Raw genomic sequence first — 25,041 nt, forward strand, 5'->3', positions numbered from 1 at the left:
TAATGGCTTACAGGAGAAGGAAAGGCTAAAATTAAGCAAGCTTTATCAAAAAATATACACAAGTAATCCCTCAAAGTATTCTTTCTCGTCCTCTGTCAAGCGAAACAGCATTTCTTTCCTTCTATTATGTACTCATGGGCTTTTGTATCACACTTCCTGTTTTCAGCTTAAACCTCCAGGGCTTGGGCTTGAGCATGCTCAGTTTGCTCCTCTCTCCCTCATCCCCTCCCTATTCTCCCTCCTTCCCTGCTGTAATCTGAGCCCAGAGCTATGAGTGAGCTTTGGTAGCTTTCCTTTTCCTTTAAAAAATAAATAAATAATAATCAGGGGTATGCTCATAGTTCAGATTTAGGCATTTGTCAGGTTGGGCAGAAATCTGGTTGGTCAGGAAATGCATAATTTGCATTTATACAATTAACAACACACTTGGGCTGTACAATCAAGAATTGAACCCAAGTCTCCGGTGTAATTTAGTTTCAGATTTGGCACAGTGGCATCACTTGTGGCACCAAATGGGTAAGAAATCACTGGCACTCAAAGGGCAGGTGCAAGCAGGGACAAGCCCTTGCGTTTATTCACAGAAAATGCAACGTTTCGGGGTCAGACCCCTTTATCATGCTTGACCGGGCAATCAACACGAAGGCCAGGGAGTGCGAGAAGAGCTTTTCATCTGAATCACTTGTGGCGCGTCATTGCACTGGCTTCTGAAAGTCTGGGAGGCAAGTTCATGTAAGAGTGCCTTTTTGGCAATGGCTGCAACTGTTTTGGATTATACAACCCCACTCAACACTTGCATCCATGATCACATTTCTTGAAAATGATGAAGGGGATATAAAGTACAGGTATGAGCAGGGTCGGACTGGACCATTGAGGGCCCACTGGTTCCAAAGCTCCAGGGCCACCGCAAGCATTTCATTTTTTCTTTTTTTATGGGGCCAGCCATGACCCTGGTTATGAGGCCTTTTATCCAAAATGCTCGGGACCTGGGACTTTTCCCTATTTTGGATCTTCATACCTGAAGTCTACTAGAAAATCATGTAAACATTAAATAAACCCTATAGGCTGGTTTTGCTTCCCATAAGGATTAATTATATATTAGCAACCCAAAACAAATGGACGGCACTTCTGGACAAGGCTTTATTAGCAGGTAGCGGTACAATGCCTTTAATTATATCTTAGTTGTGATCAAGTAGAAGCTACTGTTTTATTATTACACAGAAAAAGGAAATCATTTAAAATAATATGGATTATTTGAATAAAATGGAGTCTATGGGAGACTCCGTTCCGTAATTCAGAGCTTTCTGGATAACGGTTTTCCAGATAACTGATCCTATATCTCTGTATGATATTCAAGCCTGACCAACTGCCTTATCTGTAATTCAGGAGTGCCCATACTTTACTAATGCGGGGTCTACTTTTAGTGATGTTGTCCCATTATTATCTACATCCATAATATCACAGTTGGCATTCAGTTCCATGGAAAATATTACTTAAATGTAATATTTATTTATAAGAGAATTTATATTATTATATTTAAAAAACAACTGTTATATAATTGTAACAGAATAAATATCTAAATGAAAAGCATGTTGTTTGTTGACAGTGTCTTGAGATCTACTGATCACCAGTTAAATGTCTACTGGTAGATCCCCATCTACTTTTTGGGCACCCCTGCTGTAATGGTTGTACCGGGCTCATCACAATGTACTGTCATCAGCCTGTAGAAGGTATGACACATCTGTACAGCTTCACTTTTGTTCCCTATTTTAATACCCCCTCTCCCCATTGTTATGGAAGAGCTGATGTGTGAGTCATCGGGGAATTAACTACCGTATGATGCAAATGAATCCTACCCACGTACCGATAGATTGTTCTGCAGAGTGAAGAAATAGAAGCTCCCGTCCGTCACTTCATCGTGACACTTGTCTCTTCTTGAAACACTTCAGTTTCAAAAAGGTTTTGCAGCTCTCATACGTTTCCCAGATCTGGCTTTTCAGCAACAGTAACCTTGAATTAGAAATGAGCTTCTCGTGAAGGCTTTGGCTCAACATTAGGGTGTTGAAATGCAGCACAACCTAGAATTAGACCACAGGTTCTTATGTTTTTGAAAGAGGTGGTTCACTTTTAAGTTAACTTTTAGTATGAGAGAGAATGGTCAATTCTAAGCAACTTTTCATAGTTTTTGAATTATTTGCCGCCTTCCTGCTTTCAAATGGGGGTCACTGACCCCATCTAAAAAACACATGCTTTGTAAGGCAAGACATTTATTGTTATTGCTACTTTTTATTACTTGCATTGATAACCAGTCCCTCCTCTAATTATTTTCCAGTCTCTCTTAGTGGTGTAATGGGCCTGAAAAAAAAAATTGTCCTCCAGCCGATTACAGATCTCCATCCCTAAGCCTTGCAAAGCTGTAGCTGTATTGGGGTTAAACACAGGGTATTAACTGAAGGGAACTGGAGGATGCAGGGGGTCCCTATAAGGACCTTCTCTGGTCCAATAGTCTTCCAGAAATGTAAAGAAAAATCAAGGCCAGTTCCATGTGTCTTAAGAAAGATGTGTTTTATAAAGGGATAAAATATATACAGTTGTGTTCAGAATAATAGCAGTCTGACATCACTAATAATAGCTTGTTCCAAATAATAGCATTTTGGAGTTCAATTAGTGAGCTCATTCATTCTGTGAAAACCAGGTGTCAATTGTGGCTCTTATTTAAGGAATGAAGGAGCAAATGTTGTTGCTTTTAGTGCATTTCTCCCTAAAAATCTAAGCAAAATGGGTCGTTCCAGACGTTGTTTAGAAAAACAATGTACATTAATTAAAAAGTTGATTGGAGAGCCAAAGACCTAAAAAGAATTGCAGAAAATTATAAGTTGCTCAGCTAAAACCTGAAAGTAGTGGAGGAAAATTACCATTCAAATGAATAGAAGAATAGCCAAAATGGCAAAGACTGATCAGTTCTTGGAAGATGAAAGAAGGAGTAAAGTTACCTGTGATACTGTTACTATTAGAAGACGACTATGTGAAGCCAAGCTATCGGTAAGAAGCCCCCGCAAAGTCCCATTGCTGAAAAAAGACGTGCTAAAGAGCTTACAGTTTGCCAAAGAACACATTGACTGGTTTAAAAAATTGGGCAACATTTTGTGGACTGATGAAAGCAAGATTGTTCTTTTTGGGTCTAGGGGCCACAGATAGTTTGTCAGACGACCCCCAAACACTGAATTAAAGTCACAGTACAGAGTGAAGACGGGGGCACAAACATCATGATATGGGGATGTTTCTCACACTATGGTGTTGGGCCTATTTATCTCATACCAGGGATCATGGATCAGTTTCAATACATCAAATACTTGAAGAGATCATGTTGCCTTATGTTGAAGAGGAAATGCCTGTGAAATGGGAGTTTCAACAAGACAACGACCCTAAACTCACCAGTAAATGGGCAACATCTTTGTTCCACACCAACAAGACTTTATGGAGTGACCAACCCAGGACCTTAATCCAATAGTAAACTTGTGGGATGACATCAAAAAGGGTGTTTGTGAGGCAAAAGCAAGAAATGCAGAAGAATTGTGGAATGTAACAGGTTGTTGGAAGTTGGGGGACTCCATGTAACACAGATGTGCAGCAGTTCTCAGAAACACTCCTTATACAGGTATAGGATCCCTAATCCGGAAACCCGATTTCCAGAAAGCTCAGAATTATGGGATGGCTGTCTCCCTTAGACTCCATTTTATCCTAATAATCCAAATTTATAAAAATGATTTCTTTTTTCCCCCATAATAATAAAGCAGTAGCTTGTACTTGATCCAAACTAAGATATCATTAATGCTTATTGGAAGCAAAACCAGCCTATTGGATTTATTTAATGTTTAAATGACTTTCTATTAGACTTAAGGCATGAAGACCCAAATTACGGAAAGATCCGTTATCCGGAAAACCCCAGGTCCCGAGCATTCTGGATAACAGGTCCCATACCTGTACAACTAAATATTAGTTCAGTCATTCAAAGGAAAGCAAAATTTTTAAATTTATACAGTAAATGAGTTTGTAAAGAAGAATACAGACACTGCTATTTTTTTGGAACAGCCTAATATTCCCTTTTCTTCACTTTCTATGAAGGAATAACACAAATCTGATGAATTTTTCTTCATGTTTTGATTTGGAATAGACTGTGCAGAGTTCCCAGTGCATTTGCGTGCATGGAAATAAAAACTATTAAAAGGATACTGAGCTTTATTCACTTTTGTAAACACAACAGTAAATATAATGCGCAGTTACACAGGCACAGAATGTTTCATGTTTCTGTACTGAAATGATTCTGGGTCCCTTCCCAGTAAGACCTTGTATCCAGTATTGCTCCAGGCAGTGTGGAACATAAAGTGATTTGCTTATGTTCATATCTAGCGAAGTGTGGGAGTGTAATCCAGCTTTCCTTCCTCTGACTTTGGGGAGCTGGATACATCTAAGGCTGCTTTGTAATGGTGGTAAAATAAGGTTTGCTTCTAATATATTGGGTGTTGTCACTTCTGCTAAATATTCTAAGGGCTAATGCCACTAAATACCTCCATTTGTTACTTATTGTTTTGGAGCCTAAGGGAAGTCTTGAATACCTACAAGGGGTAAGAAACTGGCTGTCATCAGTGATTTATAACTTCATTTATTACTGCCGCTCTACAGGGTAGGCGCCCACTCCTGGGTCTCTACTGACACATGAAACGTTATTTAGAAAATGAATATCAACATGCCATTTGTATTCAGTTTTCAAACAAATACAGAAAAAAAGTCTGCCTATTGGGTTTATTTCATGTTTACCGTATATACTCAAGTATAAGCCGAGGTACCTAATTTTACCTACGAAAACTGAGAAAACGTATTGACTTGCGTATAAGCCTAGACACAACTACAGCCCTGTTTCCCAGCAGCGCACATTCCGCCAAAGCGACCCCCCCCCAGCGATCAACCGGACTTCTTTGCAAAGTTGATGGTGACAGAGAGTTGCCAAACGGATTACTGTGTGCATTGTCCCACTGTCCCACTACCATGTGCAGAGGCTGCTGTGTGATATTGCCATCACTGTTAATCTTTCGTATAACCAACAGAGGGCGCTGTGTGATATTGCCATCACCATTATTCTTTCATATAACCAACAGAGGGCGCTGTGTGATATTGCCATCACTGTTATTCTTTCATATAACCAACAGAGGGCGCTGTGTGATATTGCAGTCACTGTTATTCTTTCATATAACCAACAGATGGCGCTGTGTGATATTGCCATCACTGTTATTCTTTCATATAACCAACAGAGGGCGCTGTGTGATATTGCAGTTACTGTTATTCTTTCATATAACCGACAGAGGGCGATGTGTGATATCGCAGTCACTGTTATTCTTTCATATAACCAACAGAGGGCGCTGTGTGATATTGCAGTCACTGTTATTCTTTCATATAACCAACAGATGGCGCTGTGTGATATTGCAGTCTCTCCTCAAGCGAACTGTTGGTATAGGAATGATTAAGTGACTGCAATCTCAGCTACTGCCCGCTGACTCGAGTATAAGCCGAGGTAGACTTTTTCAGCACATTTTGGATGCTGAAAAACTCTGCTTATACTCGAGTATATATGGTATGAAAGCTCAGTTATCCAGGTCCCATACTGTAGCAGTATTGTTGACCTTTTTATTGATGCAGGTATGGGACCTGTTATCCAGAATGGACCTGGGGTTTTCTGGATAACAGATCTTGTGTAAACATTAAATAAACCCTATAGGCAATAGGTTTTGCTTCCAATAAGGATTAATTATATTTTAGTTTGGATTAAGTTAAAGTAACTGTTTTATTACTACAGAGAAAGAAATCCGTTTTTAAAATGTGGATTATTTGGATGAAAATGGAGTCTATGGGAGTCAGCCTTTCCGTAATACAGAGCTTTTTGGATAACTGGTTTCCGGATAACTGATCCCATACTGGTATTTGTACTGGGGGTTATACCACTAAGATGGCATCTTGTTTGTTACTGTTAGGAACAATCGATATCACTGCTGCAACACCCGTACTAATCGTTCATGAAAAATCAGAAATAACCTTATAAACGTTTTGTTTTGTGCATAACATGTAATAACTATCCTATATGCATAAATTTAAATATTTTTGAGTGGTTTTAAAGTTAGTTATAAAAATAATTGCAACTGAAAGTATCTGTCCCTTTCTGCACTGTTATTTCTGATTTATAAAAAATAAGGGATGCATTGAATTCAGGATTTAGTTCGGGATTCGGCTAAGATTTGGCAGTTTTCTGCAGGATTCTGCCAAATCAATCCGAATCCTAAAAATCATGTGACTTTTCATCACACAAACAAGGTTAACAAAAACGTTGAAAAAAAACTTTTCCTTACTTGCTGTAACTTTCAGATGCAAATTAGGGGCCTGCTGAATCTTTCACAAAGGATTAGGGATTCTATGCATCCATATACAAAATGCAGCAAAAACTTTCTTTTTGGTCAGCAGTACGCTTTTATTTGATATTATTCAAAACACATCAATTTTGTAGCCTCACAGACTGGACGTGCATGGGACAGGATAGATTTGGGTTAGCCCTGTGTATTGGGTCCTTGGGGGTTTGGCAGTGAAGATTTCATGATAAAATGTCATGTCTGGTATTGATTGTTTATTCCCTACCTCAGCTGCTCTTATGTACAATAAGTACAGAGTAAACCCTTGTGCATCTTGTATTCCCATGCACAACATGGATCTGTAGCAGTTCAACAACAACAATCTTTAAAATGCATTCTTTAACTTCATTTGAACTTGATTTTGATTTAATTTGATTTTGTGCAGTACCAGCCTGCATTTCACTCCGGAAAAATGAATGTTACCAGGAAACCTTTCACAGGTTAATTATTATGTGCTGCAACGTCTAAAAAAAAATGTTTGCACATCATGCCAGTATGTGGTTACGTTGCATTGTGACATCTATATACAGTACAGGTATAGGATCCGTTATCCGGAAACCTGATATCCAGAAAGCTCTGAATTACAGAATGGCTGTCTTCCATAGACTCCATTTTATCCAAATAATCCAAATTTTTTTTCCTCTGTAATAATAAAACAGTCGCTTGTACTTGATCCCAACTAAGATATAATTAATCCTTAATGGAAGCAAAACCATCTTATTGGGTTTATTTAATGTTTAAATTAATTTCAAGTAGACTTAAGGTATGAAGACCCAAATTACGGAAAGATCTGTTAACCCGGAAAACCCCAGGTCCCGATCATTCTGGATAACAGGTCCCGTACCTGTAGTATATTTGTATTAATAATTCACAGACAGGGTAATTGGATCTTATTATTTATCATTATATCATGGATGTGTGTGAATTCAATATGGAATTTACATTATAAACTCTACGGGGGGGACACGGGCAGATTCGGGGAGATTTAGTCATCTGGCGACTAATCACCTCTTCTTTGGGGCGACTAATCTCCCCTAACTGCTTCCCGTGTATTCTGCCTGCTACAATGAAAAAACGCCTGCGGCAATGCACTCGCGGTGATTCGATTTCCGAAGTCGTCCGAAGTTTCGTCACGATTAGTTGCCCCGAAGAAGAGATTTGTCGCCGGGCAACTAAACCTCCCCGAATCTAAGTGTGTCTGTGCCCTAAACATGTGGTCCTTCGACCCCTTCCAGTAAGTTCATTAAACACTAGCACACACGTTTCATTTTAATGGAAAACTGGTGCATTGTGGTTTTGATACAATTCATGGGTATAAAAGAGAATGAACTTTGATAGGTACTAAACCGACCGATTCTGTTGTTCTTGCACCGCTTGTTATGATGGTAGGTGCCAGCGAGACTGCTGTAACTAGATAATTCGATTTCTAGCAGTAACAACTGGTGTCAGTGGGATTATTCCTTTTTAATTAGTCGCTAAGTATCTAAATGATTTAATAATAGGCTCTGAATGTTGAGGTTTATAGGAGTTGATCCAATAATGATGATCCGCACAGGGGACTAATATATTTCCCTGCATGTTAAGAGATGCCCCTACTGTGTGTGTGTGTGTGTGTGTGTGTGTGTGTGTGTGTGTGTGTGTGTGTGTGTGTGTGTGTGTGTGTATATATATATACTCGAGTATAAGCCGAGTTTTTCAGACCCCAAAATATGCTGAAAAACTCTACCTCGGCTTATACTCGGGTCAAGCGCAAAAACGGTCGCCGGCGTCCAAGAATAGTCTCCAAGAATATTTGCCGGCGTCCTATATATATATATATATATATATATATATATATATATATATATATATATATATATATATATATATATATATATATATATATATATATATATATATATATATATATATATATATATATATATATATATATATATATATATATATATATATATATATATATATATATATATATATATTCCATGTATATATGTGTGGATAATGCAGTTTTGTGAATCAAGTCACTTGTGTGTTTGGTTTGAATGTACGATATAATGGGAGACTACTATACAGCTGTTTTGCAGGATGAGAATACAACTCAGGAAGCTATTCAGAATTGCTGGGGATTATTGCCATTATATATTTTATCCTATATACAATTAAATAAAAAATGCATGATCCATTATTTCAAGTCATTTAAGAGAGGCCGTGTGGGCTTGATATGCGTGAGCCCAGAAATGCAGCTCTGCTGACTATAATGTATTACGCAAGAATGAACTGCTCCAGCATCAGAGATAATTATAAAGACGTTATTTATTATTATAATTTATAATTCGTTATTTTCTAAACAAAAGGACACGCAATCATTGTTTTCACATTAACTGTATTTTAGGAACTCAGCCAAGGGTTTGCAGTTGAAATTTTCCGATTGTACCAGAACTCCATGCGGTCATTTAATTTAATTGGATAATAATTACTAATTGCAGTTAAGGACGATTAACCTGCAGCCATATGCATTCTAACCAGCACTGCATTCAGCACAAAAGTAGCTAGATGTTTTAAAGGGATGTGTCTGACGTAGAAATTATTTGTATTCGTGTGGGGGTTTTTCTTGCAATTCTGTTTGAATTTTGTGGGGGGTTTTTTTTGTTGTTAATTAATTATTACACAACGCATGAATATAAGTGCAATTTGCATCCACAGGTTTATGCCTTAATTGTATTGATGTGATGGGTCAGTCCCCAGGACTTTATAGACAGAAGTGTGGCATCATGCAGTTTAAAGGGATACTGTCATGGGAAAGAATGTTTTTTTCAAAACACATCAGTTAATAGTGCTGCTCCAGCAGAATTCTGCACTGAAATCTGTTTCTCAAAAGAGCAAATTTATATTTAATTTTGAAATCTGACATGGGGCTAGACATATTGTCGGTTTCCCAGGTGTCCCCAGTCATGTGACTTGTGCTCTGATAAACTTCAGTCACTCTTGCCCCAGGAAATTTGAAGAAAGAAGCCGGAAGAGGATCGCTCTGTGGTGCTCAATAGTATAACCCGGGGCCAGTGCAATTTTTTGCTGATAGGAGCACCGGCCCGGGGTTTCAGGTAAGTAATTACAATCACTTGGGGTGCCTAACATTTGGTACCCCCAAGTGTACAATGCCTTTCCTTCTCCTTTAAGATTGTGCTGGAAAACTTAATTTCTTTTTCTTTACTTTAAAAAATAATAAAAATTGTAAGTTACAAAAAAAAAAAAAAAAAAAGATTGTGCTGAATTGGGTCATCATCATGTTCAGTTCTGTACGGATATCCAGAAATTACATTGGGGTGATCACACTTCTGATTGGATTTGTGTAGGGGGCCCACACATAGATGCCGATACATTTCTGTAGTCTAAAAATGTAATTATGAAAAAGTATTTAAAACAATAAAACAGGCTCCTACAACCATCCTAGAAGTTCTCTCACTTTGGTGGTCCTGTAGGATCCCTGTGGCTTGCTACTTCCTCTCCCACGTTGCCTCTACGGGTCCCCTCACTGGACACATCCAAAGGCAATCACTGCAGGCTTGCTCCTACTCCATACACTACTGAATACGATCAGGCAGTACAAATATGGGAACATTTTAGAGTTTTTATTTCATCAATCTTTACAAATGTAAACGCTTACATTTAAGTCTTTAATACTCCGTCTGACATGTTATGTGTCCTAGGACTTCCTCAGAGGCTCCTTATACACTGCACCCCCTTGGGGTCCTTTATACACATTCCCTAATTCGTAAACTATCCGCCCAGATCATAAAACCCATAAGTCCTATATAAATTCTGAAATGAAAAAAAAAGTCATATACAGCAGGCCTGCTCCTACTCCATACACCGCGGAATACGACCAGGCAATACAAATAAGCAGAGTCTTATAGTGCAACACTACTTTAGACTTAAAGATTGACGTTAAATAGGCCCCGTCTTCACCTATTTCTGCTTTTATCCATTTACCTAATTGCTACTAGAAGTATGGTCAAACTAGTTGTTTAAATAGGATTTAATTACAAGACCTTGCGTTCATCCATTTGTTACCTGAAGTAGGTTTGAACTATACGACTGTGCAGCTATTAATTTATTTATGGTTGTCTAATATTATTTTTTATCTTTTATGGAGTACATCGTTTGTGGTGATTGCCTTTGGATGTGTCCAGTGAGGGGACCCGTAGAGGCAATGTGGGAGAGGAGGTGGCAAGCAACAGGGATCCTACAGGATAACTGAACAGAATATTGTGTAATTATGAAATATCGTTCATGTGCAGTTTTCACGTATTTTTATATTTTTTATTTATGAATATAATTATGGTCAGAAATGTATTATTATTATAAGCTGCCATATTGGAAAAGTAACCAGTAGTCGCCAAATTATTGTTAAAAAGTACTTTCTTCTCTTTGTTTAGCAGAAACTGAAACGAGATTGGCATTTCATGGCACAAACCCATTTTAGATTGCTGTAGTCCTTTCTGTGAGAACTGTGATGATCTATGTGCAGTTTCTCCTCAACCGCTGCTTCCCATAGGGGTAAATAGGCTATAGCTGGTCATACACTGCAACATCTATTCTTTGATCAGTTTGCTGGGCTAGTTAATTTTTACTGATTTGATTGATAGGGTCTCGGAGAATCTACTATTCATAGGGGTGGACATTGTTTAACCGTGGCCAATATGCAGCTGACCTGGACAAGAACTGCAGAGTTAGCAGCCAGTATCCGGTTGTGTGCGGGCACTTTATGCCATTCAGTATTTCCATTAAGGGGATATTTCTTGGAAACATCGAAGTCAGCATTCCTGAGCAATACTCACTTTAATTTAATTGTGTTTTCCATAAAGAAACCTCCATTTCTCATTAACCCTCTCTGAGATTAGGCCATGGGCAAAATAATATATTTTTATGGCAAATAGTAGAAGAAATCCTCCAATTGCTAGGTGGGTAAAGGTGGACATAGACATAGAGATCCGCTCATACTCGCCAAACGAGCGGACCTCTCCCCGATATGCCCACATTCAAGTGGGCGATATCGGACTGATCCGATCATGGGCCCAGCGATCGGATCATAATTTAATTGTAAATTATACCTGAGGCAATAATAATTGAAACCATTTCATTATGGAGTTAAAAATACTGTTTTTAATATGTTTTATACATTTTGATAACATTTTGGCTTATATTTATAAATTTGGTTGCACACTGGTATTTTATAAGGTAGGGTATAAAGTGGGTGTTATGTAATTTATGGCACTTAAGCACTTTATTGATATACACAATCTGATTTGTTCAAGTATAAGGTCAAAAATATAAAAAATTTATCGTGGTCATGTCCCCTATCCCCAGGACGGGCAAATTTTAAACTTCCTTATAGAGGATTATAGTAGTGAGTTGATCTAGTCAGGATCCAGGCTTAGGGGCATTGAAAATGTTATTTAGTAGGTAATTAGGGTAAATAAAGATTGCTATATGGCCAGCCCTGTAAGCTGTATAAAATAAGCCCATGGGTATTTAAGGGACATGACCGGTACTAGCTACACTTCCTCTGATGAAGCGCCCAATAGCGCAAAACGCATCAGGAGGGAGTGGCTGACACAAGGTAGGCAGACCAGGTGGGAGACACTGCACTGTGGTGTGTTTTTCAATGTATTAACATGAAATTTTGCTGTGGATAATATGCACAAATAACTGTTTTAAGTAAGAAGCTGTGCATAGTAATTTATATGTAGGATTGGATCATAATGCATCCGATATGGGCGGGACGTGGGACCGCATAAATTCACAGATGCGGGCGCGATCCAACGGGATTTTTTAACCTGCTCGACTTTCGGCCAGATATCGATCGGGGGAGCCTGTTGGATGGCCCCACACACACAGGCCAATAAGCTACCGACTCGGTCTGTCAGCAACTTTTATTGGCTCGTGTATCCGGGACTTTACTCAGTTACAGAAAAATGTGTCCCATGATTGATATAGACATCCGGACACTCTGGATCTTGAGCTCGCTATGTGTTTAGTATGCAGAGAGAATTGCAATAGAGACGCATGCCTTTGTGTTGCATCTTTATTAGGGACATCGCTCTTTGTTCTGCGGTTTCCCAGACCGGAGGTTGAACACAAAGGATATGAAGCCAGAGAAATGTGAGATGCTCTGGGGCACAACTAAACCTTCATGTTTTTACAATCCCATTTCTGTGTGAATTCTGCTCTCCTTCCAACTACAGGGCTGGGTACCACCGAGAGGGGATTCTGGGAAAAGTGCAAGCACCCTGAGCTGGTTGGGTACTAATTAAGAGATTTGAGTTTGTTTGATGAGGACCTAAATCTAATCAAAATTTATTTGATTTCTGACATGTATCCCAAAGAAAATGATCCATATAAAAAGGAATAGAACCCACTGTGCACATATTAGGGATGCACAGAATATAGGATTCGGTTCGGGATTCGGCCTTTTTCAGCAGGATTCTGATTTGGCCGAATCCTTCTGCCTGGCTGATCCGAATCCTAATTTGCATATTCAAATTAAGGACGGGGAGTGAAATCACGTGATTTTTTGTCACAAAACTAGGAAGTAAAAATGTTTTCCCCTTCCCACCCCTAATCTGCATACTCATATTATTATTCGGTTCGGTATTCGGCCACATCTTTTGCGAAGGATTCAGGGGTTCGGCCGAATCCAAAATAGTGGATTCGGTGCTCCCTAGCACATGCAATGGATCAGTGGGGTAGCGCTCTATTTAACATGCCTCTCCTCTGCAAACAACTTTACAATTAACTACACGGACTAAATAATACTTCCCCGAATCGCTCCTGACAACAATAGGGGCACGTTTACTTACATTCAAATTTTTGTTTGAATTTTTGTAAAAGTGGCAGCTTTAGTGCAGGTAACTGTGCCACTTGAGTATGGACTGAATTTGTTTTTTCTTCAGCCATTTGTAACCGTTTTTATTTTTATTTTTTTAAATCAAAAGTGTAAGTTATCAGTGTTTGTGTATTTTACCTCAAGGTTTTTTCCACCTCCGTGTTTTAGCCATTTTTGTGTAAACCAGAAAACCAACCTGTGCACTCCATGAACAAATAGGGCTATGGCTGGGCGCAAGTTAGTGGTTTCATAATAATTATCACAAAAAAACCTGTACTCGCAGGGCTCTCAGAAAGTGGAGAAAAATTGATTCAAAGTTTCGACCCCAAACACATTTTGTGCCTTAAAGTACTAAAAATGCCTTCCCCTTTAAACAACACAGGGATTGTTTGTCCATATATTGCAATATTTTTAAGCTGAACAACTACGTCACACTCATCCCATATCTGGCCAGTCCTACACTTAATTTTCATCTGATTCATTAAGAATTCTATTGCTTCATTATACATTTTATAAAGTTTTACCTGCAACTTATTTGCTGCTTTCAAATATATAGACACATAAACTAGGGATGCTCCGAATCTACTATTTTGGATTCGGCCGAACCCCCGAATCCTTTGCTAAAGATTCGGCCGAATACCGAACCGAATCCGAACCCTAATTTGCATATGCAAATTAGGGGTGGGAAGGAAAACTTTTTTTTTTTAACAAAAAGTCATGCAATTTCCCTCCCAGCCCCTAATTTGCATATGCAAATTAGGATTTGGTTCGGCTGGGCAGAAGGATTCGGCCGAATCCGAATCCTACTGAAAAATTCCGAATTCGGTGCATCCCTAACATAAACACAACGTATGTGAGCTATGTAATCGCAATTTAACCATTCTTCCTTTTTCGTGGGTGCAGGGTCAAAGTGCGGAAACCGAAACATGTAGCTGTGCGGGATTTTGTGAACTTCAATAAAATTCACTTCTTGTCATATCCGTGAGTCCTCCTGAATATCTTCTACTTTCTTGCTCTCTCCGCAGGGTCCCAGCACCTGTTTACAAGCCTTAAAGGGGTTGTTCACCTTTCAGTTAACTTGTAGTATGTTATAGAATGGCCAATTCTAAGCAAATTTTCAATTGGTCTTCATTGATTATTTTTCATGTTTTTTTAATTATTTGCAGTTTATCTTCTGATTCTTTCTAGTTTTAAAATGGGGAGTCCCTGATCCCATCTAAAAACAAACGCTCTGTAAAGCTACAAATATTCTATTATTGCTCTTTTTTTATTACTCGTCTTTTTAATCAGGTTCTCCCCTATTCATATACCAGTCTCTTATTCAAATCAATGCATGGTTGCTAGGGGAATTTGGATCCTAGCTATTGCATAAAAGGCTAAAGTACTTAAAAAACCACAAATAAGCTGTATGTTTTGTAAATAATGTTGGGGAAAAAAAAAAAAAAACATTCTTGCAATCTGTTCAACTTAGATAAACACTTGTTCTCGCTAATATATATAACTGCAAAAAATGACCGTATGTTATATGTGTTATAAACGAATAAAAACAAGTTGGAAAAACAAAAAAAAAACAAATAATAAAACATGCAAACCAATTGCAAATTGTCTCAGAATATCACTCACTACATCATACTGAAAGTAACTCAAAGGTGAACAACCCCTTTAACGCATTTTGCAGTTGTTCAGCAGGCAGTTCTTTACATTTATCAACACTGGGCAAATTTGCACTTGGGCAGTAACCCATGGGCAAATTTGCACTTGGGCAGTAACCCATGGAGACCAATCAGATTGCTGCATTCAATGTTCTACTTGCAGCTGGCTTTAAGCTGTTCACTGATTGGTTGCTATAGGTAACTGCCCATGGGGCAAATTTGCCCAGTGTTGATAAATGAGCCCTTGTGTTTGGCGTCAGCTGGCAGTAAATGGAAAGAAACAAAAAGCGGCAATTTCATCAGCTATAAGCTGTACGGATTTCATCAGCCATCAAAGTGCAAATTCCTATTGAGCATTTGCGCTGCCGGTGGCACCTCTCAGATAAGGGACCCTTTCTTGTTACCGTCCTTTCATCCCGCAGATACAGGGGGAACATCGCAGTTGCTGTGTGTAGACCTGACATGCACATTAATGTGGCTGCTGCCCTCAGTCACTGACTGCCAGTCCTTAGTGATCATTTAAATAAGTGTTGCGGTGGGAAAAGAGCTGGAGACAAGGAGGGGATTTGGTCCTCAGCAGGTGCCTGGAGGGAGCACATCGTCTGTGGTGAGGACACAACTAATTATCTGAAGGGGATACCATCCGCCCAACTGTCAATTTCAGGACAGAGATTCCCTTCAACCCACCCCCTTCTCCCCCTCTACCTAGCCCAGCCTCCCTCCTCTATCAGTTCTGACTGTAAACACACCGACAACTTGAGGGAAACAAAGCATCAGCCTTCTGCTCCGTCGTTTGTGAGCGAGAGGCAATCTGTATTCAGCTCTTCTCTGCCTGAAGCTTTCATCTCTATCCCTCTCTTATCCTCCTTTGATTTGACCTAGCCCCCCGACATTTGGGTTCTGCTCTGGCTCACCTTCATTTACGCACAGGGGATGAAGCACTCACTTTCTCAGCTGTCTGCAGTGTTGGCCTGATCCTCCTTTGCACAGGGAAATGCAGGTGCAGATCTGAAGGAGCAACTGTCAGACACCATGGAACCCATCAGCCACCAAGGCACGCCACGTCTCTCCTGGATAGATACCCTCTACAGCAGTAAGTGCCACCCCATCGGGGCATCTGTCATTTCTCTGGGATTCATAATGATGCCTGTCATTATACAAAATAATAAGGGAAGTCCTTTTTGTATCCACATTCCTAGAATCGTAATGCAAAGGAAATGGTGGAACCAACCGTATAGCATATATATATTTTATGCATCCACGACTGGAAACCTATATTGCGGCTCATTTTGCAGTCAGTTGAAAAGTGTCACTAATCCCGAGGCAATAGTTTAAAATATGTTGATTTGTCCTCGACTACTAGTTAATTCCAGCTTCAGAAAGACATGTTAGATGTGAATATTGTAAAGTCTATACAAGCTCCCTGCTAATTATGTACAAGACGTTGGGAATATAAATGTGTGTGAAAATACACCATAGAATATAGTATTGTATGCCAAAAGGACATTGTGTGTGAATATATCCGTTAAACGTTCTCCTTGTGCATTTATTCAGCGAGCTGCCTAGTGCAATACAGATCAGAACAATATGATTAAATAATATTTTTTTTCTCTTAAGCTTTAATTCTTAAATGTATTTGCAAGCTCCACACTGCAATGCTGATTTGTAAACCTTGTTGATGTACAATGGCTTGTGTATGGGGAAGATTTATTGATGGACGTATTGAGAATTCAAATTTTTCAAATATTTTTTATTGTCAAAATTGTTAAATTGGGCTAAGGAATTTTCCAAACTCGATTCGAGCCTTTTTTTTTTTTTTGTATTAAAAATAATTCTAATTCGGTTTTCGCAATTTATCATACTCTGACCCTTTAAGAATTCGAATTCGCCACCTCGATGGAAGAGGTCCAGAGACAAATTTGGAGATATTTGTAGCCTTCCTGACATTCGAGTTTTCGGAGAAAAAACTCGAATCGAGCTTGGTCGGATTTGAATCGAATTCGATTCAAGTTTTCGTGTTGGTAAAATTCGTCCGAGTTTGAGATAACACCCCAGTCGAATTTGGAGTATATTCGAATTTAAGGGTCAGGGCACACAGGCAGATTCGGGGAGATTAGTCGCCTGGCGACAAATCTCTTCAGGGTGATTAATCTCCCCGAACTGCCTTCCTCTGCCTTCCGCCGGCTATAATTAAAAATGGCCGCCAGGAAGGCACTCGGAGGGATTTGTTTTCCCAAACAACTTCTGGCGACTTCGGAAAATGAAACGCTCCAAGTGCCATTCCACCGCCGATTTACATTCTAGCCGGCGGGAGGCAGTTCAGGGAGATTAGTCGCCCCGAAGAAGTGATTTGTCACCGGGCAACTAATCTCTTGCACCTGTTATCCTTAAATGGCGCCAGATCGGCCATTCTGTACCATCCCTTAAAACATTATTTGTTACTAGAAACTTTGATTTAGAAGAGCTGACGCCGTGGATTAATGACTGTACAGAGCAAGCTTCCTCCTATCTCCTTAACCAAAGGCAGTATTCCATGGAAGAATATCATTATTTGAAATCCATAAAATCAAAACTCTGCGGTTGCGCTTGCTGCGTTCCACACATATTTCTGTAATGTTTTATTTGCCATAAGAAGCTACACTGGGAGATTATACCTGCAGTGCCGCATAATGGCCTTTAGATCTGGATACACTGTGCTGTATTCATACACATTAAGACATACAGAGATGTATTTTCTGGGGTATGTTTGTAGATCAGCCGTGCACTTGGCACTATGAGGACAGGTATAGGATCCCTTATCTGGAAAATGTCCAGAAAGCTCCGAAATACTGAAAGGTTGTGTTCCATAGACTCCATCTTATCCAAATTTTGAATTTTTACTCTTTCTCTGTAATAATAAAGCAGTAGTGTGTCATTGATCCCAACTAAGATATAATTAATCCTTATTGGAGGCAAAACCAGCCTATTGGGTTTAATCAGCATTTGAATTTTATATATATTTTTTTTTAGAAGACTTAAGTTATGGAGATCCAAATCATTGTAAGATCCGTTATCCAGAAAACACCAGGTCCAGAGCATTCTGGATAACAGGTCCCATACCAGTAGTACATTTGCATTCAGGACCGATTGTGTGCCTGTACCCTTAATTTTTAGAAACCCGCAAACAGGCTTACGTTTAAATAAATTATATATATATATATATATATATATATATATATATATATATATATATATATATATATATATATATATATATATATATATATTTTTTTTTTTTATTTATTTATTTATTTTGTATTCCGTCATATTTAGCCCCTGTTATTGGTGTCAGTGATCCTTTGTTGTACTAAATGGATTGAGAGTTGGCTATGGTCCTCTGCTTCCAGCATTTTACTTTCACTTGTGTGATTCTTTCACATTTCTTATTCTTTACTCCATTTCTCCCGGCTGGAGCTGGCATCACCAGGCAAAAGAGTCTGACATGGGAGTGATCAGCTGTGAGCTCTGTCTGGATATGTCTGTCCCTCCGTCTCTCATCCTGTTACCTCTCGAGGGGTCTCGGGGGGGTCCTTTACATGAATCCGTGAATTTAAGCAGAAATGCTGTTCATAGTGGTTTCCATGTTATATTGCAGTGAAGCCTGTTTTAATGTTCTTATTTTTAATGTAAAATGTTACTCAGGTCATATGGAAATGCCTCCGCAGAACTGTAGTACTGTCTAACCTTTCAGTGACTGCCTTTGTTTTAACCAGGTTAGCTAGAAATGGACAACTCACATCCATCCATCCATCCATCTTCTGCCCACCTACAACTCTTACCCTCCCTTATAAACCTCTGTTAATCTTGTGCTCGTTTTATAAATACATGATGATTCCTCAACAGCTGCAAATAATAAAGGTTGATCATTCCTTTTGTAAGACCCACAGAGAAGTTAGCTAGCCTGGCCCTATGTTCTATGGACCCATACAGCTTGCTCTAGGGGTGGCATTCCTTATTTATAGGCTTTTCAAGGGCTGAACCCAAGCAGCTATTAACATGTTGTTATTGTTCTCTGTGGAGGATACCCTCAGAGCTCAGCACTGTGACCTGGATCTTCACACGTTGAATCAGGGAACTCACTAGCCCTAATTCCCTATTAGTCTGTGTTCCTATACTACATTCTTGCCTGAGGGGGAGAGCTACTGCCTTGTATCCCTCCTAGTTGGAGCCAAGCTGCTCTTACTACTTAACCTTCCTATCTTACTCTCCTAGAGAGGTTACTACCTGTGATAGGTCTATCTCTAGTTGGCCTCGTTCACGAGGTCTCTGCTCCCCGACTTATCTCTCTAGAGGTTTGGGTCCCTCTAGGGTAGGCGTCCCTAACCTTTTTTTACTTGTGAGCCACATTTAAATGTAAAAAGAGTTGGAGAGCAACACAAGCATGAAAAAGTCCATGAGGATGTCAAATAAGGGCTGTGATTGGCTGTTTGGTAGCCTACGGGAGGCTCTGCTTGGAAGTACACCTGGTTTTTATGCTACTAAAATTTGCCTCCAAGCTTGGAATTCAAAAATAATCATCTGCTTTGAGGCCACTGGGAGCAACATCCAAGGGGTTGGTGAGCAACATGTTACTCACGAGCTACTGGTTGGGGGATCACTGCTCTAGGGCAAATTGGCTTTACTGTGCCTTGTTGTACCCAGGCTCCCTGGAAACATCCAGCTGCGTCAGGCACCAGCAGTGTTGTGACAGGAAATGGTCACAACACCTCTTGGCCAATAGCACAACTATGCAAATTACAACTAGCTATATGGGCATCTGCCCAGCAATTTTGCTTGAAAATAAAATAAAAACTGCACCTCATTTTGTTGGTTTACAAAGATACAGGGCCTGAGCTAGAAGTAGGCCGAAGAGGCACCTGCCTAGGGCACGACGATAAGGGGGTGCTTGGCGGAACAGTCCCATTTTTGACAGCTCAACTCACAGTCCCACTTTTGTACTGAAAAGTCCAAAGAAACAGTTTCTAACTTAATTAGCTTTTGGCAGAGAGCCCAGAACAGCTAACAGGCGCAAATAAAATACTTTGTAACAATTTTGAGATAAGCAAATAAGTAATTGTAACAATTTAGATAAGGAGGTCCCTTGGGAAAAGTTACACTCAGTTTCCCTTTATTAGCAAAACTGTAATAACTGGAAAAAAAAAAAACACAAATATGTTTAAACTTTCATAACCTGCCAAATTTTTGTAAAATGAACATGGTAATTAGGGATGTGTGGCCAAAATAAAAATTTTCTGTGCTATACGCTGCAAATTGTTTTGTCCCTCTTTTTTTTTATTTACAAAATGTTGGGAGGTATTCTATTAAACGTCTTCTGCCTACCCCAAGTCCATGTTTGATGCCCTCTCTACCCCTCACTCCCCTCTCTTTTCCCCCTCCCATTTACTTTCTCTTTTTGACATGGACAAGCTCATTGAAATGAACAGCAGTAAGTTTCATCGGAAACCTACACAACCTGGGTATTAGGGAGATAAACGCTAATACAGGCTACCCATTGTATCAGTGGAGAGGGATCTGTAACAGTTTGCAAGCAGCAGAAATATTTTTGTACTATTTCCTTTAATCCTATAGTAATGTGTTCACAATATAGTGGAAGAGTACGAAAATATATATTAATGGATGAGCACGTTTTTAAACCCAGTGCAACAAAGGTGTCCGATTAGGGTATGTTTCTTTTATTAAACTGTGCAGTATCACCAAATGACAAGTAATTTGTGGCCCCTGAGTGTAGTCAGGCAATTTTTCACGTTGGCCATAGTTGCCTTAACTGCTAAAGGAGAATTACTACAACAGCCGCCATTCATATTTACATATTCAATGCAGAATACAAAATGCATCCTTTACTGCCTTTTAAGGGCAAATCAATGAGGGGTGGCATTCCTTATTTATAGGCTTTCCAACAGCCCCTAACTATAAATAGGGTATATTTTCCCATTAACTTTTTGTCTGGCCACAATGCCCTAGCTTTACCTCTCGAGATATTGATCAGTTGGCTTGTGGTCCAGTCAATAACATGGTGCATCAGAGCATTCTTGTAAATAATCTTTTGTACTGCTGAAAAATACTCCAGTCTGAAACTCTGTCCCTGCACACCCGAGACTCCCACCAGCCTCAGGGTGCTCATAGCTGAGGATGGGTGTCAAGCCTAAAGGCCAGTTGGGTTTAGAATAATAACTCACAAATTCACAAGTTAGGTTCATTGATAAATGCCCTTTCTGGTGCACGCTAATTCTAATCGAAGTTCCTACTTTAGGAAATCTTCTGCAGAATGTCTTTTTATAGGGCTCCTTGTGATTTTATGGACAAAAAGCTAATTTTAGGTCTGCTGGAAAGTAATACTTTTTATGTTCTGGGCAGTATTTTTTTTGGATATTCATGTATGTTGATTGAATATTTTCGTTTATCTCTATGGGATTAAAAAATGCATTCCCCCATAAACGGGGAAAAAGGTTGGGGAAATGATGTTCTGAATGTATAAAAAGCAACCATTATGACCCATGTGTCCCCCCTCAAGTCACTGATTGGTTACTGCCTGGTAACCAATCAATGGAAAGCAAGAGAGCTGAAAAGCAGGAAGTAGTGTTCTGGCTATTATGTTACACAAAACCAGTCACTCCAGCCTTTATACATTACATTTTTGCCTAACTAACTGTTTTAGATACATTTTTATTTTATCTATTTACCCAGTTTTTATTTTTATACTGCACAATTTCTTTAAAAGGGAACCATCCCTTTAATGGGAGTGAGAAACAACCACTTTTCATGCCAAATACGTGTATTTTTGAGTTTTGAGATGGTGTGTAGATAAAGCTGCAGTAGAAGTTGGACACCCGCAGGTATGTGGATTATTAAGAGCATTTGTTGTCCCTTATAGAGAAGCCAGTTATAGAAAGCAATAAAGTGATACTGACACTAAAAAAAGTACTCTTCAAAATATTAATCTACAATAAATTTTTTTGCTGGCATGGCTGTAATTGTTACTTGAAGTTACTAAACCTGACTGTTTTGCCAACCTCATCACAACTTTTCAGTTAGAGCTTCTAATGCTAATGGACTCCTGCTGCACAAATATGGCAGCCCCCTCATAGAAGCATGGGGAAATCAGATAGGTAATGTCAAAGCATTGGGCTAATACTTTTATGGAAGAATTACAAAGACAATGTTATGATAGATGTAAAAACAGTGGCCCTGCAATTAGCACTGAGCATAACAGTTCTCTCCTAGTCATAGAAGGGTTTTTATATTTTCCCTGTGTTTGTGTGGGTTTCCTCTGTGTTTGCTTCCTCCCACTCTCCAGGAACATACAGGCAGGATAATTGGTTCCTGATAAATGTCACTATAATGTGTGCCAATGTGATGGGGATCTTGTAAAGTTGGCCATAAAGCTTTTGGCTTGTTCTTTACAGACTGATTCAGCAGCTTATTGGCTCATGTATGGAGCCCACCAGTGAACTTGCCTGACCAATATCTATCCTAAAATTGGCCAGATATCAGGCAAGTTTGATATTCGTGCCAGGGCAAGGGCTGCATTGGCTTGTTGATGTGCTCCTCCCACAATGCTCTGTGTTTACTTTTGGTATTATCCAATTGTTGGCCATGGGGCTGAACAACTGGACCAGTCAGTATTGCTCAGCTCAAGGTTGGTATTTTGGTGAAAGACGGTTTGATGGTCTTAGGTTTCCAAATGAGAGATCTTCATGTGTTTGGCCAGCTTAAAGGGGATCCGTCGCCCCAAATAAATCGAAATCCTATTTTATCACTTTAGTCAAGCAAAATGAACTGTAATTACACAATATAAATTATTTGAATCTTGTTTCTTTCTGTCTGGGAATTCATAATTATAGCAAGCAGGCAGGAGCCACTTTGTGAACACATTTTGTTATTAAGTCTTGTATCATCTCAGAATCCTGTTTGTGCACCAGAATGGGGGACCTGATGTCCATCCCCATGTCCTGGTTACACAATTAAATGGATGAAGAGAACTGGGGGGAATGTGGGCAGAGCAGTGACATCTGGGAAGTGCTGAATGGAAAGTTAAAGGGATACTGTCATGGGGAAAACATTTTTTTTTCCAAAACACATCAGTTAATAGTGCTGCTCCAGCAGAATTCTGCACTGAAATCCATTTCTCAAAAGAGCAAACAGATTTTTTTATATTCAATTTTGAAATCTGACATTTCCCAGCTGCCCCTGGCCAGCTCCCTAACACAAGATAACAGCTGCCTGGTAGATCTAAGAACAACAATCTATAGTAAAAACCCATGTCCCACTGAGACACATTCAGTTACATTGAGAAGGAAAAACAGCAGCCTGCCAGAAAGCATTTCTCTACTAAAGTGCAGGCACAAGTCACATGACTGGGGGCAGCTGGGAATGTCAGATGTCAGATTTCAAAATTGAATATAAAAAAATCTGTTTGCTCTTTTGAGAAATGGATTTCAGTGCAGAATTCTGCTGGAGCAGCACTATTAACTGATTCATTTTGAAAAAATGTTTTTTCCCATGACAGTATCCCTTTAATATCATTTATGCTGTACAGCATTGTAAAATTCTGTTGAGGGTACAGGACTTTTTATATATGTGTTTTGGGGGTGGGGGGATAATAATTTTTACTGTGGGGCCAAGTAATTGTTCCAGCTATGATACTAAAAGGTGAATAAAAGGCAAGGCATGCAGATGTTTATAGATTTTTGATTGCAGTGTCACTAACCCCAATATCCAGCTAGCCTTTAAAGGAAAAGTTATGCTTAACTAAAGAAGTAGGTAGAAATGTTGTACATGTTTTGTGCTTCTGTACCAGCCCAAGGCAACCACAGCCCTTTAGCAGTAAAGATCTGTGTCTCCAAAGATGCCCCAGTAGCTCCCCATCTTCTTTTCTGCTGATTCACTGCACATGCTCTGCTGCTGTCACTTACTGAGCTTAGGGAGCCACTCACAATATACAGTACACATAGAATAGAAATGTCACAATATAAGGCTGATTAGTAATTAATACAGATAATTACTACATGGCAGCACAGAAACCAGTGCAATTAGCATCAGAATTGAATAATCAGCAAACCTGTAGCATCAGCTTATATTACAGCCAGGGAAGCTCATTTTCTGCTGGATAATTAGTGACGAGCCCTAAGCTTAGCTTCTCAACAGCCAATCAGAGCCCACTGAGCATGTGAGTGTCACAGACACTTTCCAAGATGGTGACCCCCTGTGACAAGTTTGAAGTCCTGGATCATTGCTGCTATTGACAAGCTCAAACTTTAGCCTCGTGCAATAAGTTCACTATATAAAATATGCCATTTTAAGTCCTATTCATGTTTAGTGTTTAGTTCTCCTATAAAGGAACAATAACACATCAGTTTAATAGTTCAGGGCAACAGTTTTTTAATTACACTTCTATTTTCTGTTGTTAAAGGGTTGGTTCGGCTTTAAATTCACACTTACATCAATGTAAGTGTGATGTAGAGAGGATATCCTGACGCAATTTGCAATTGTTTTCTTGATTTTTTTTATGTTTTTAATTTCTTTAGCTTTTTATTCAGCAGCTCTCCAGCAATCTGGTTGCTAGGGTCCAAATTGACCTAGCAACAATGCACTTATTTGAATACAAGACTGGAATATGAATAGGAGAGGGAGTGAATAGAAAGATGAGAAATAAATAGTAGCAATAACAATAAGGGGCTGATTCATGAAGGGTCGAATATCGAGGGTTAATTAACCCTCGATATTCGACTAGGAATTGAAATCCTTCGACTTCGAATATCGAAGTCAAAGGATTTAGAGCAAATACTGCGATCGTACGATCGAAGGATTATTCCTTCGATCGAACGATTAAATCCTTCGAATCGAACGATTCGAAGGATTTTAATCCAACGATCGAAGGAATATCCTTCGATCAAAAAAACTTAGGAAAGCCTATGGGGACCTTCCCCATAGGCTAACATTGACTTCGGTAGCTTTTAGCTGCCGAACTAGGGGGTCGAAGCGACAGTACTTAGACTATCGAATGGTCGAATAG

At 39.3% G+C, this 25,041-nt stretch overlaps 1 protein-coding gene across 2 annotated transcripts in view; it reads left to right on the plus strand.

Annotated features, from left to right (window-relative positions):
- The window catches only part of abr.S (ABR, RhoGEF and GTPase activating protein S homeolog), a 225,708-nt gene that overhangs the window by 21,671 nt on the left and 178,996 nt on the right, over positions 1-25,041 (plus strand). The window contains exon 1 of one of the 2 annotated variants that reach the window (XM_041583185.1): positions 15,587-16,083. Coding sequence (XP_041439119.1) covers positions 16,023-16,083 — 61 coding nt within the window. The 5' untranslated portion in view covers positions 15,587-16,022. 2 annotated transcript variants of the gene reach the window in all.

Source organism: Xenopus laevis, chromosome 2S (assembly GCF_017654675.1).
Source record: "Xenopus laevis strain J_2021 chromosome 2S, Xenopus_laevis_v10.1, whole genome shotgun sequence".
NCBI lineage: Eukaryota > Metazoa > Chordata > Amphibia > Anura > Pipidae > Xenopus > Xenopus laevis.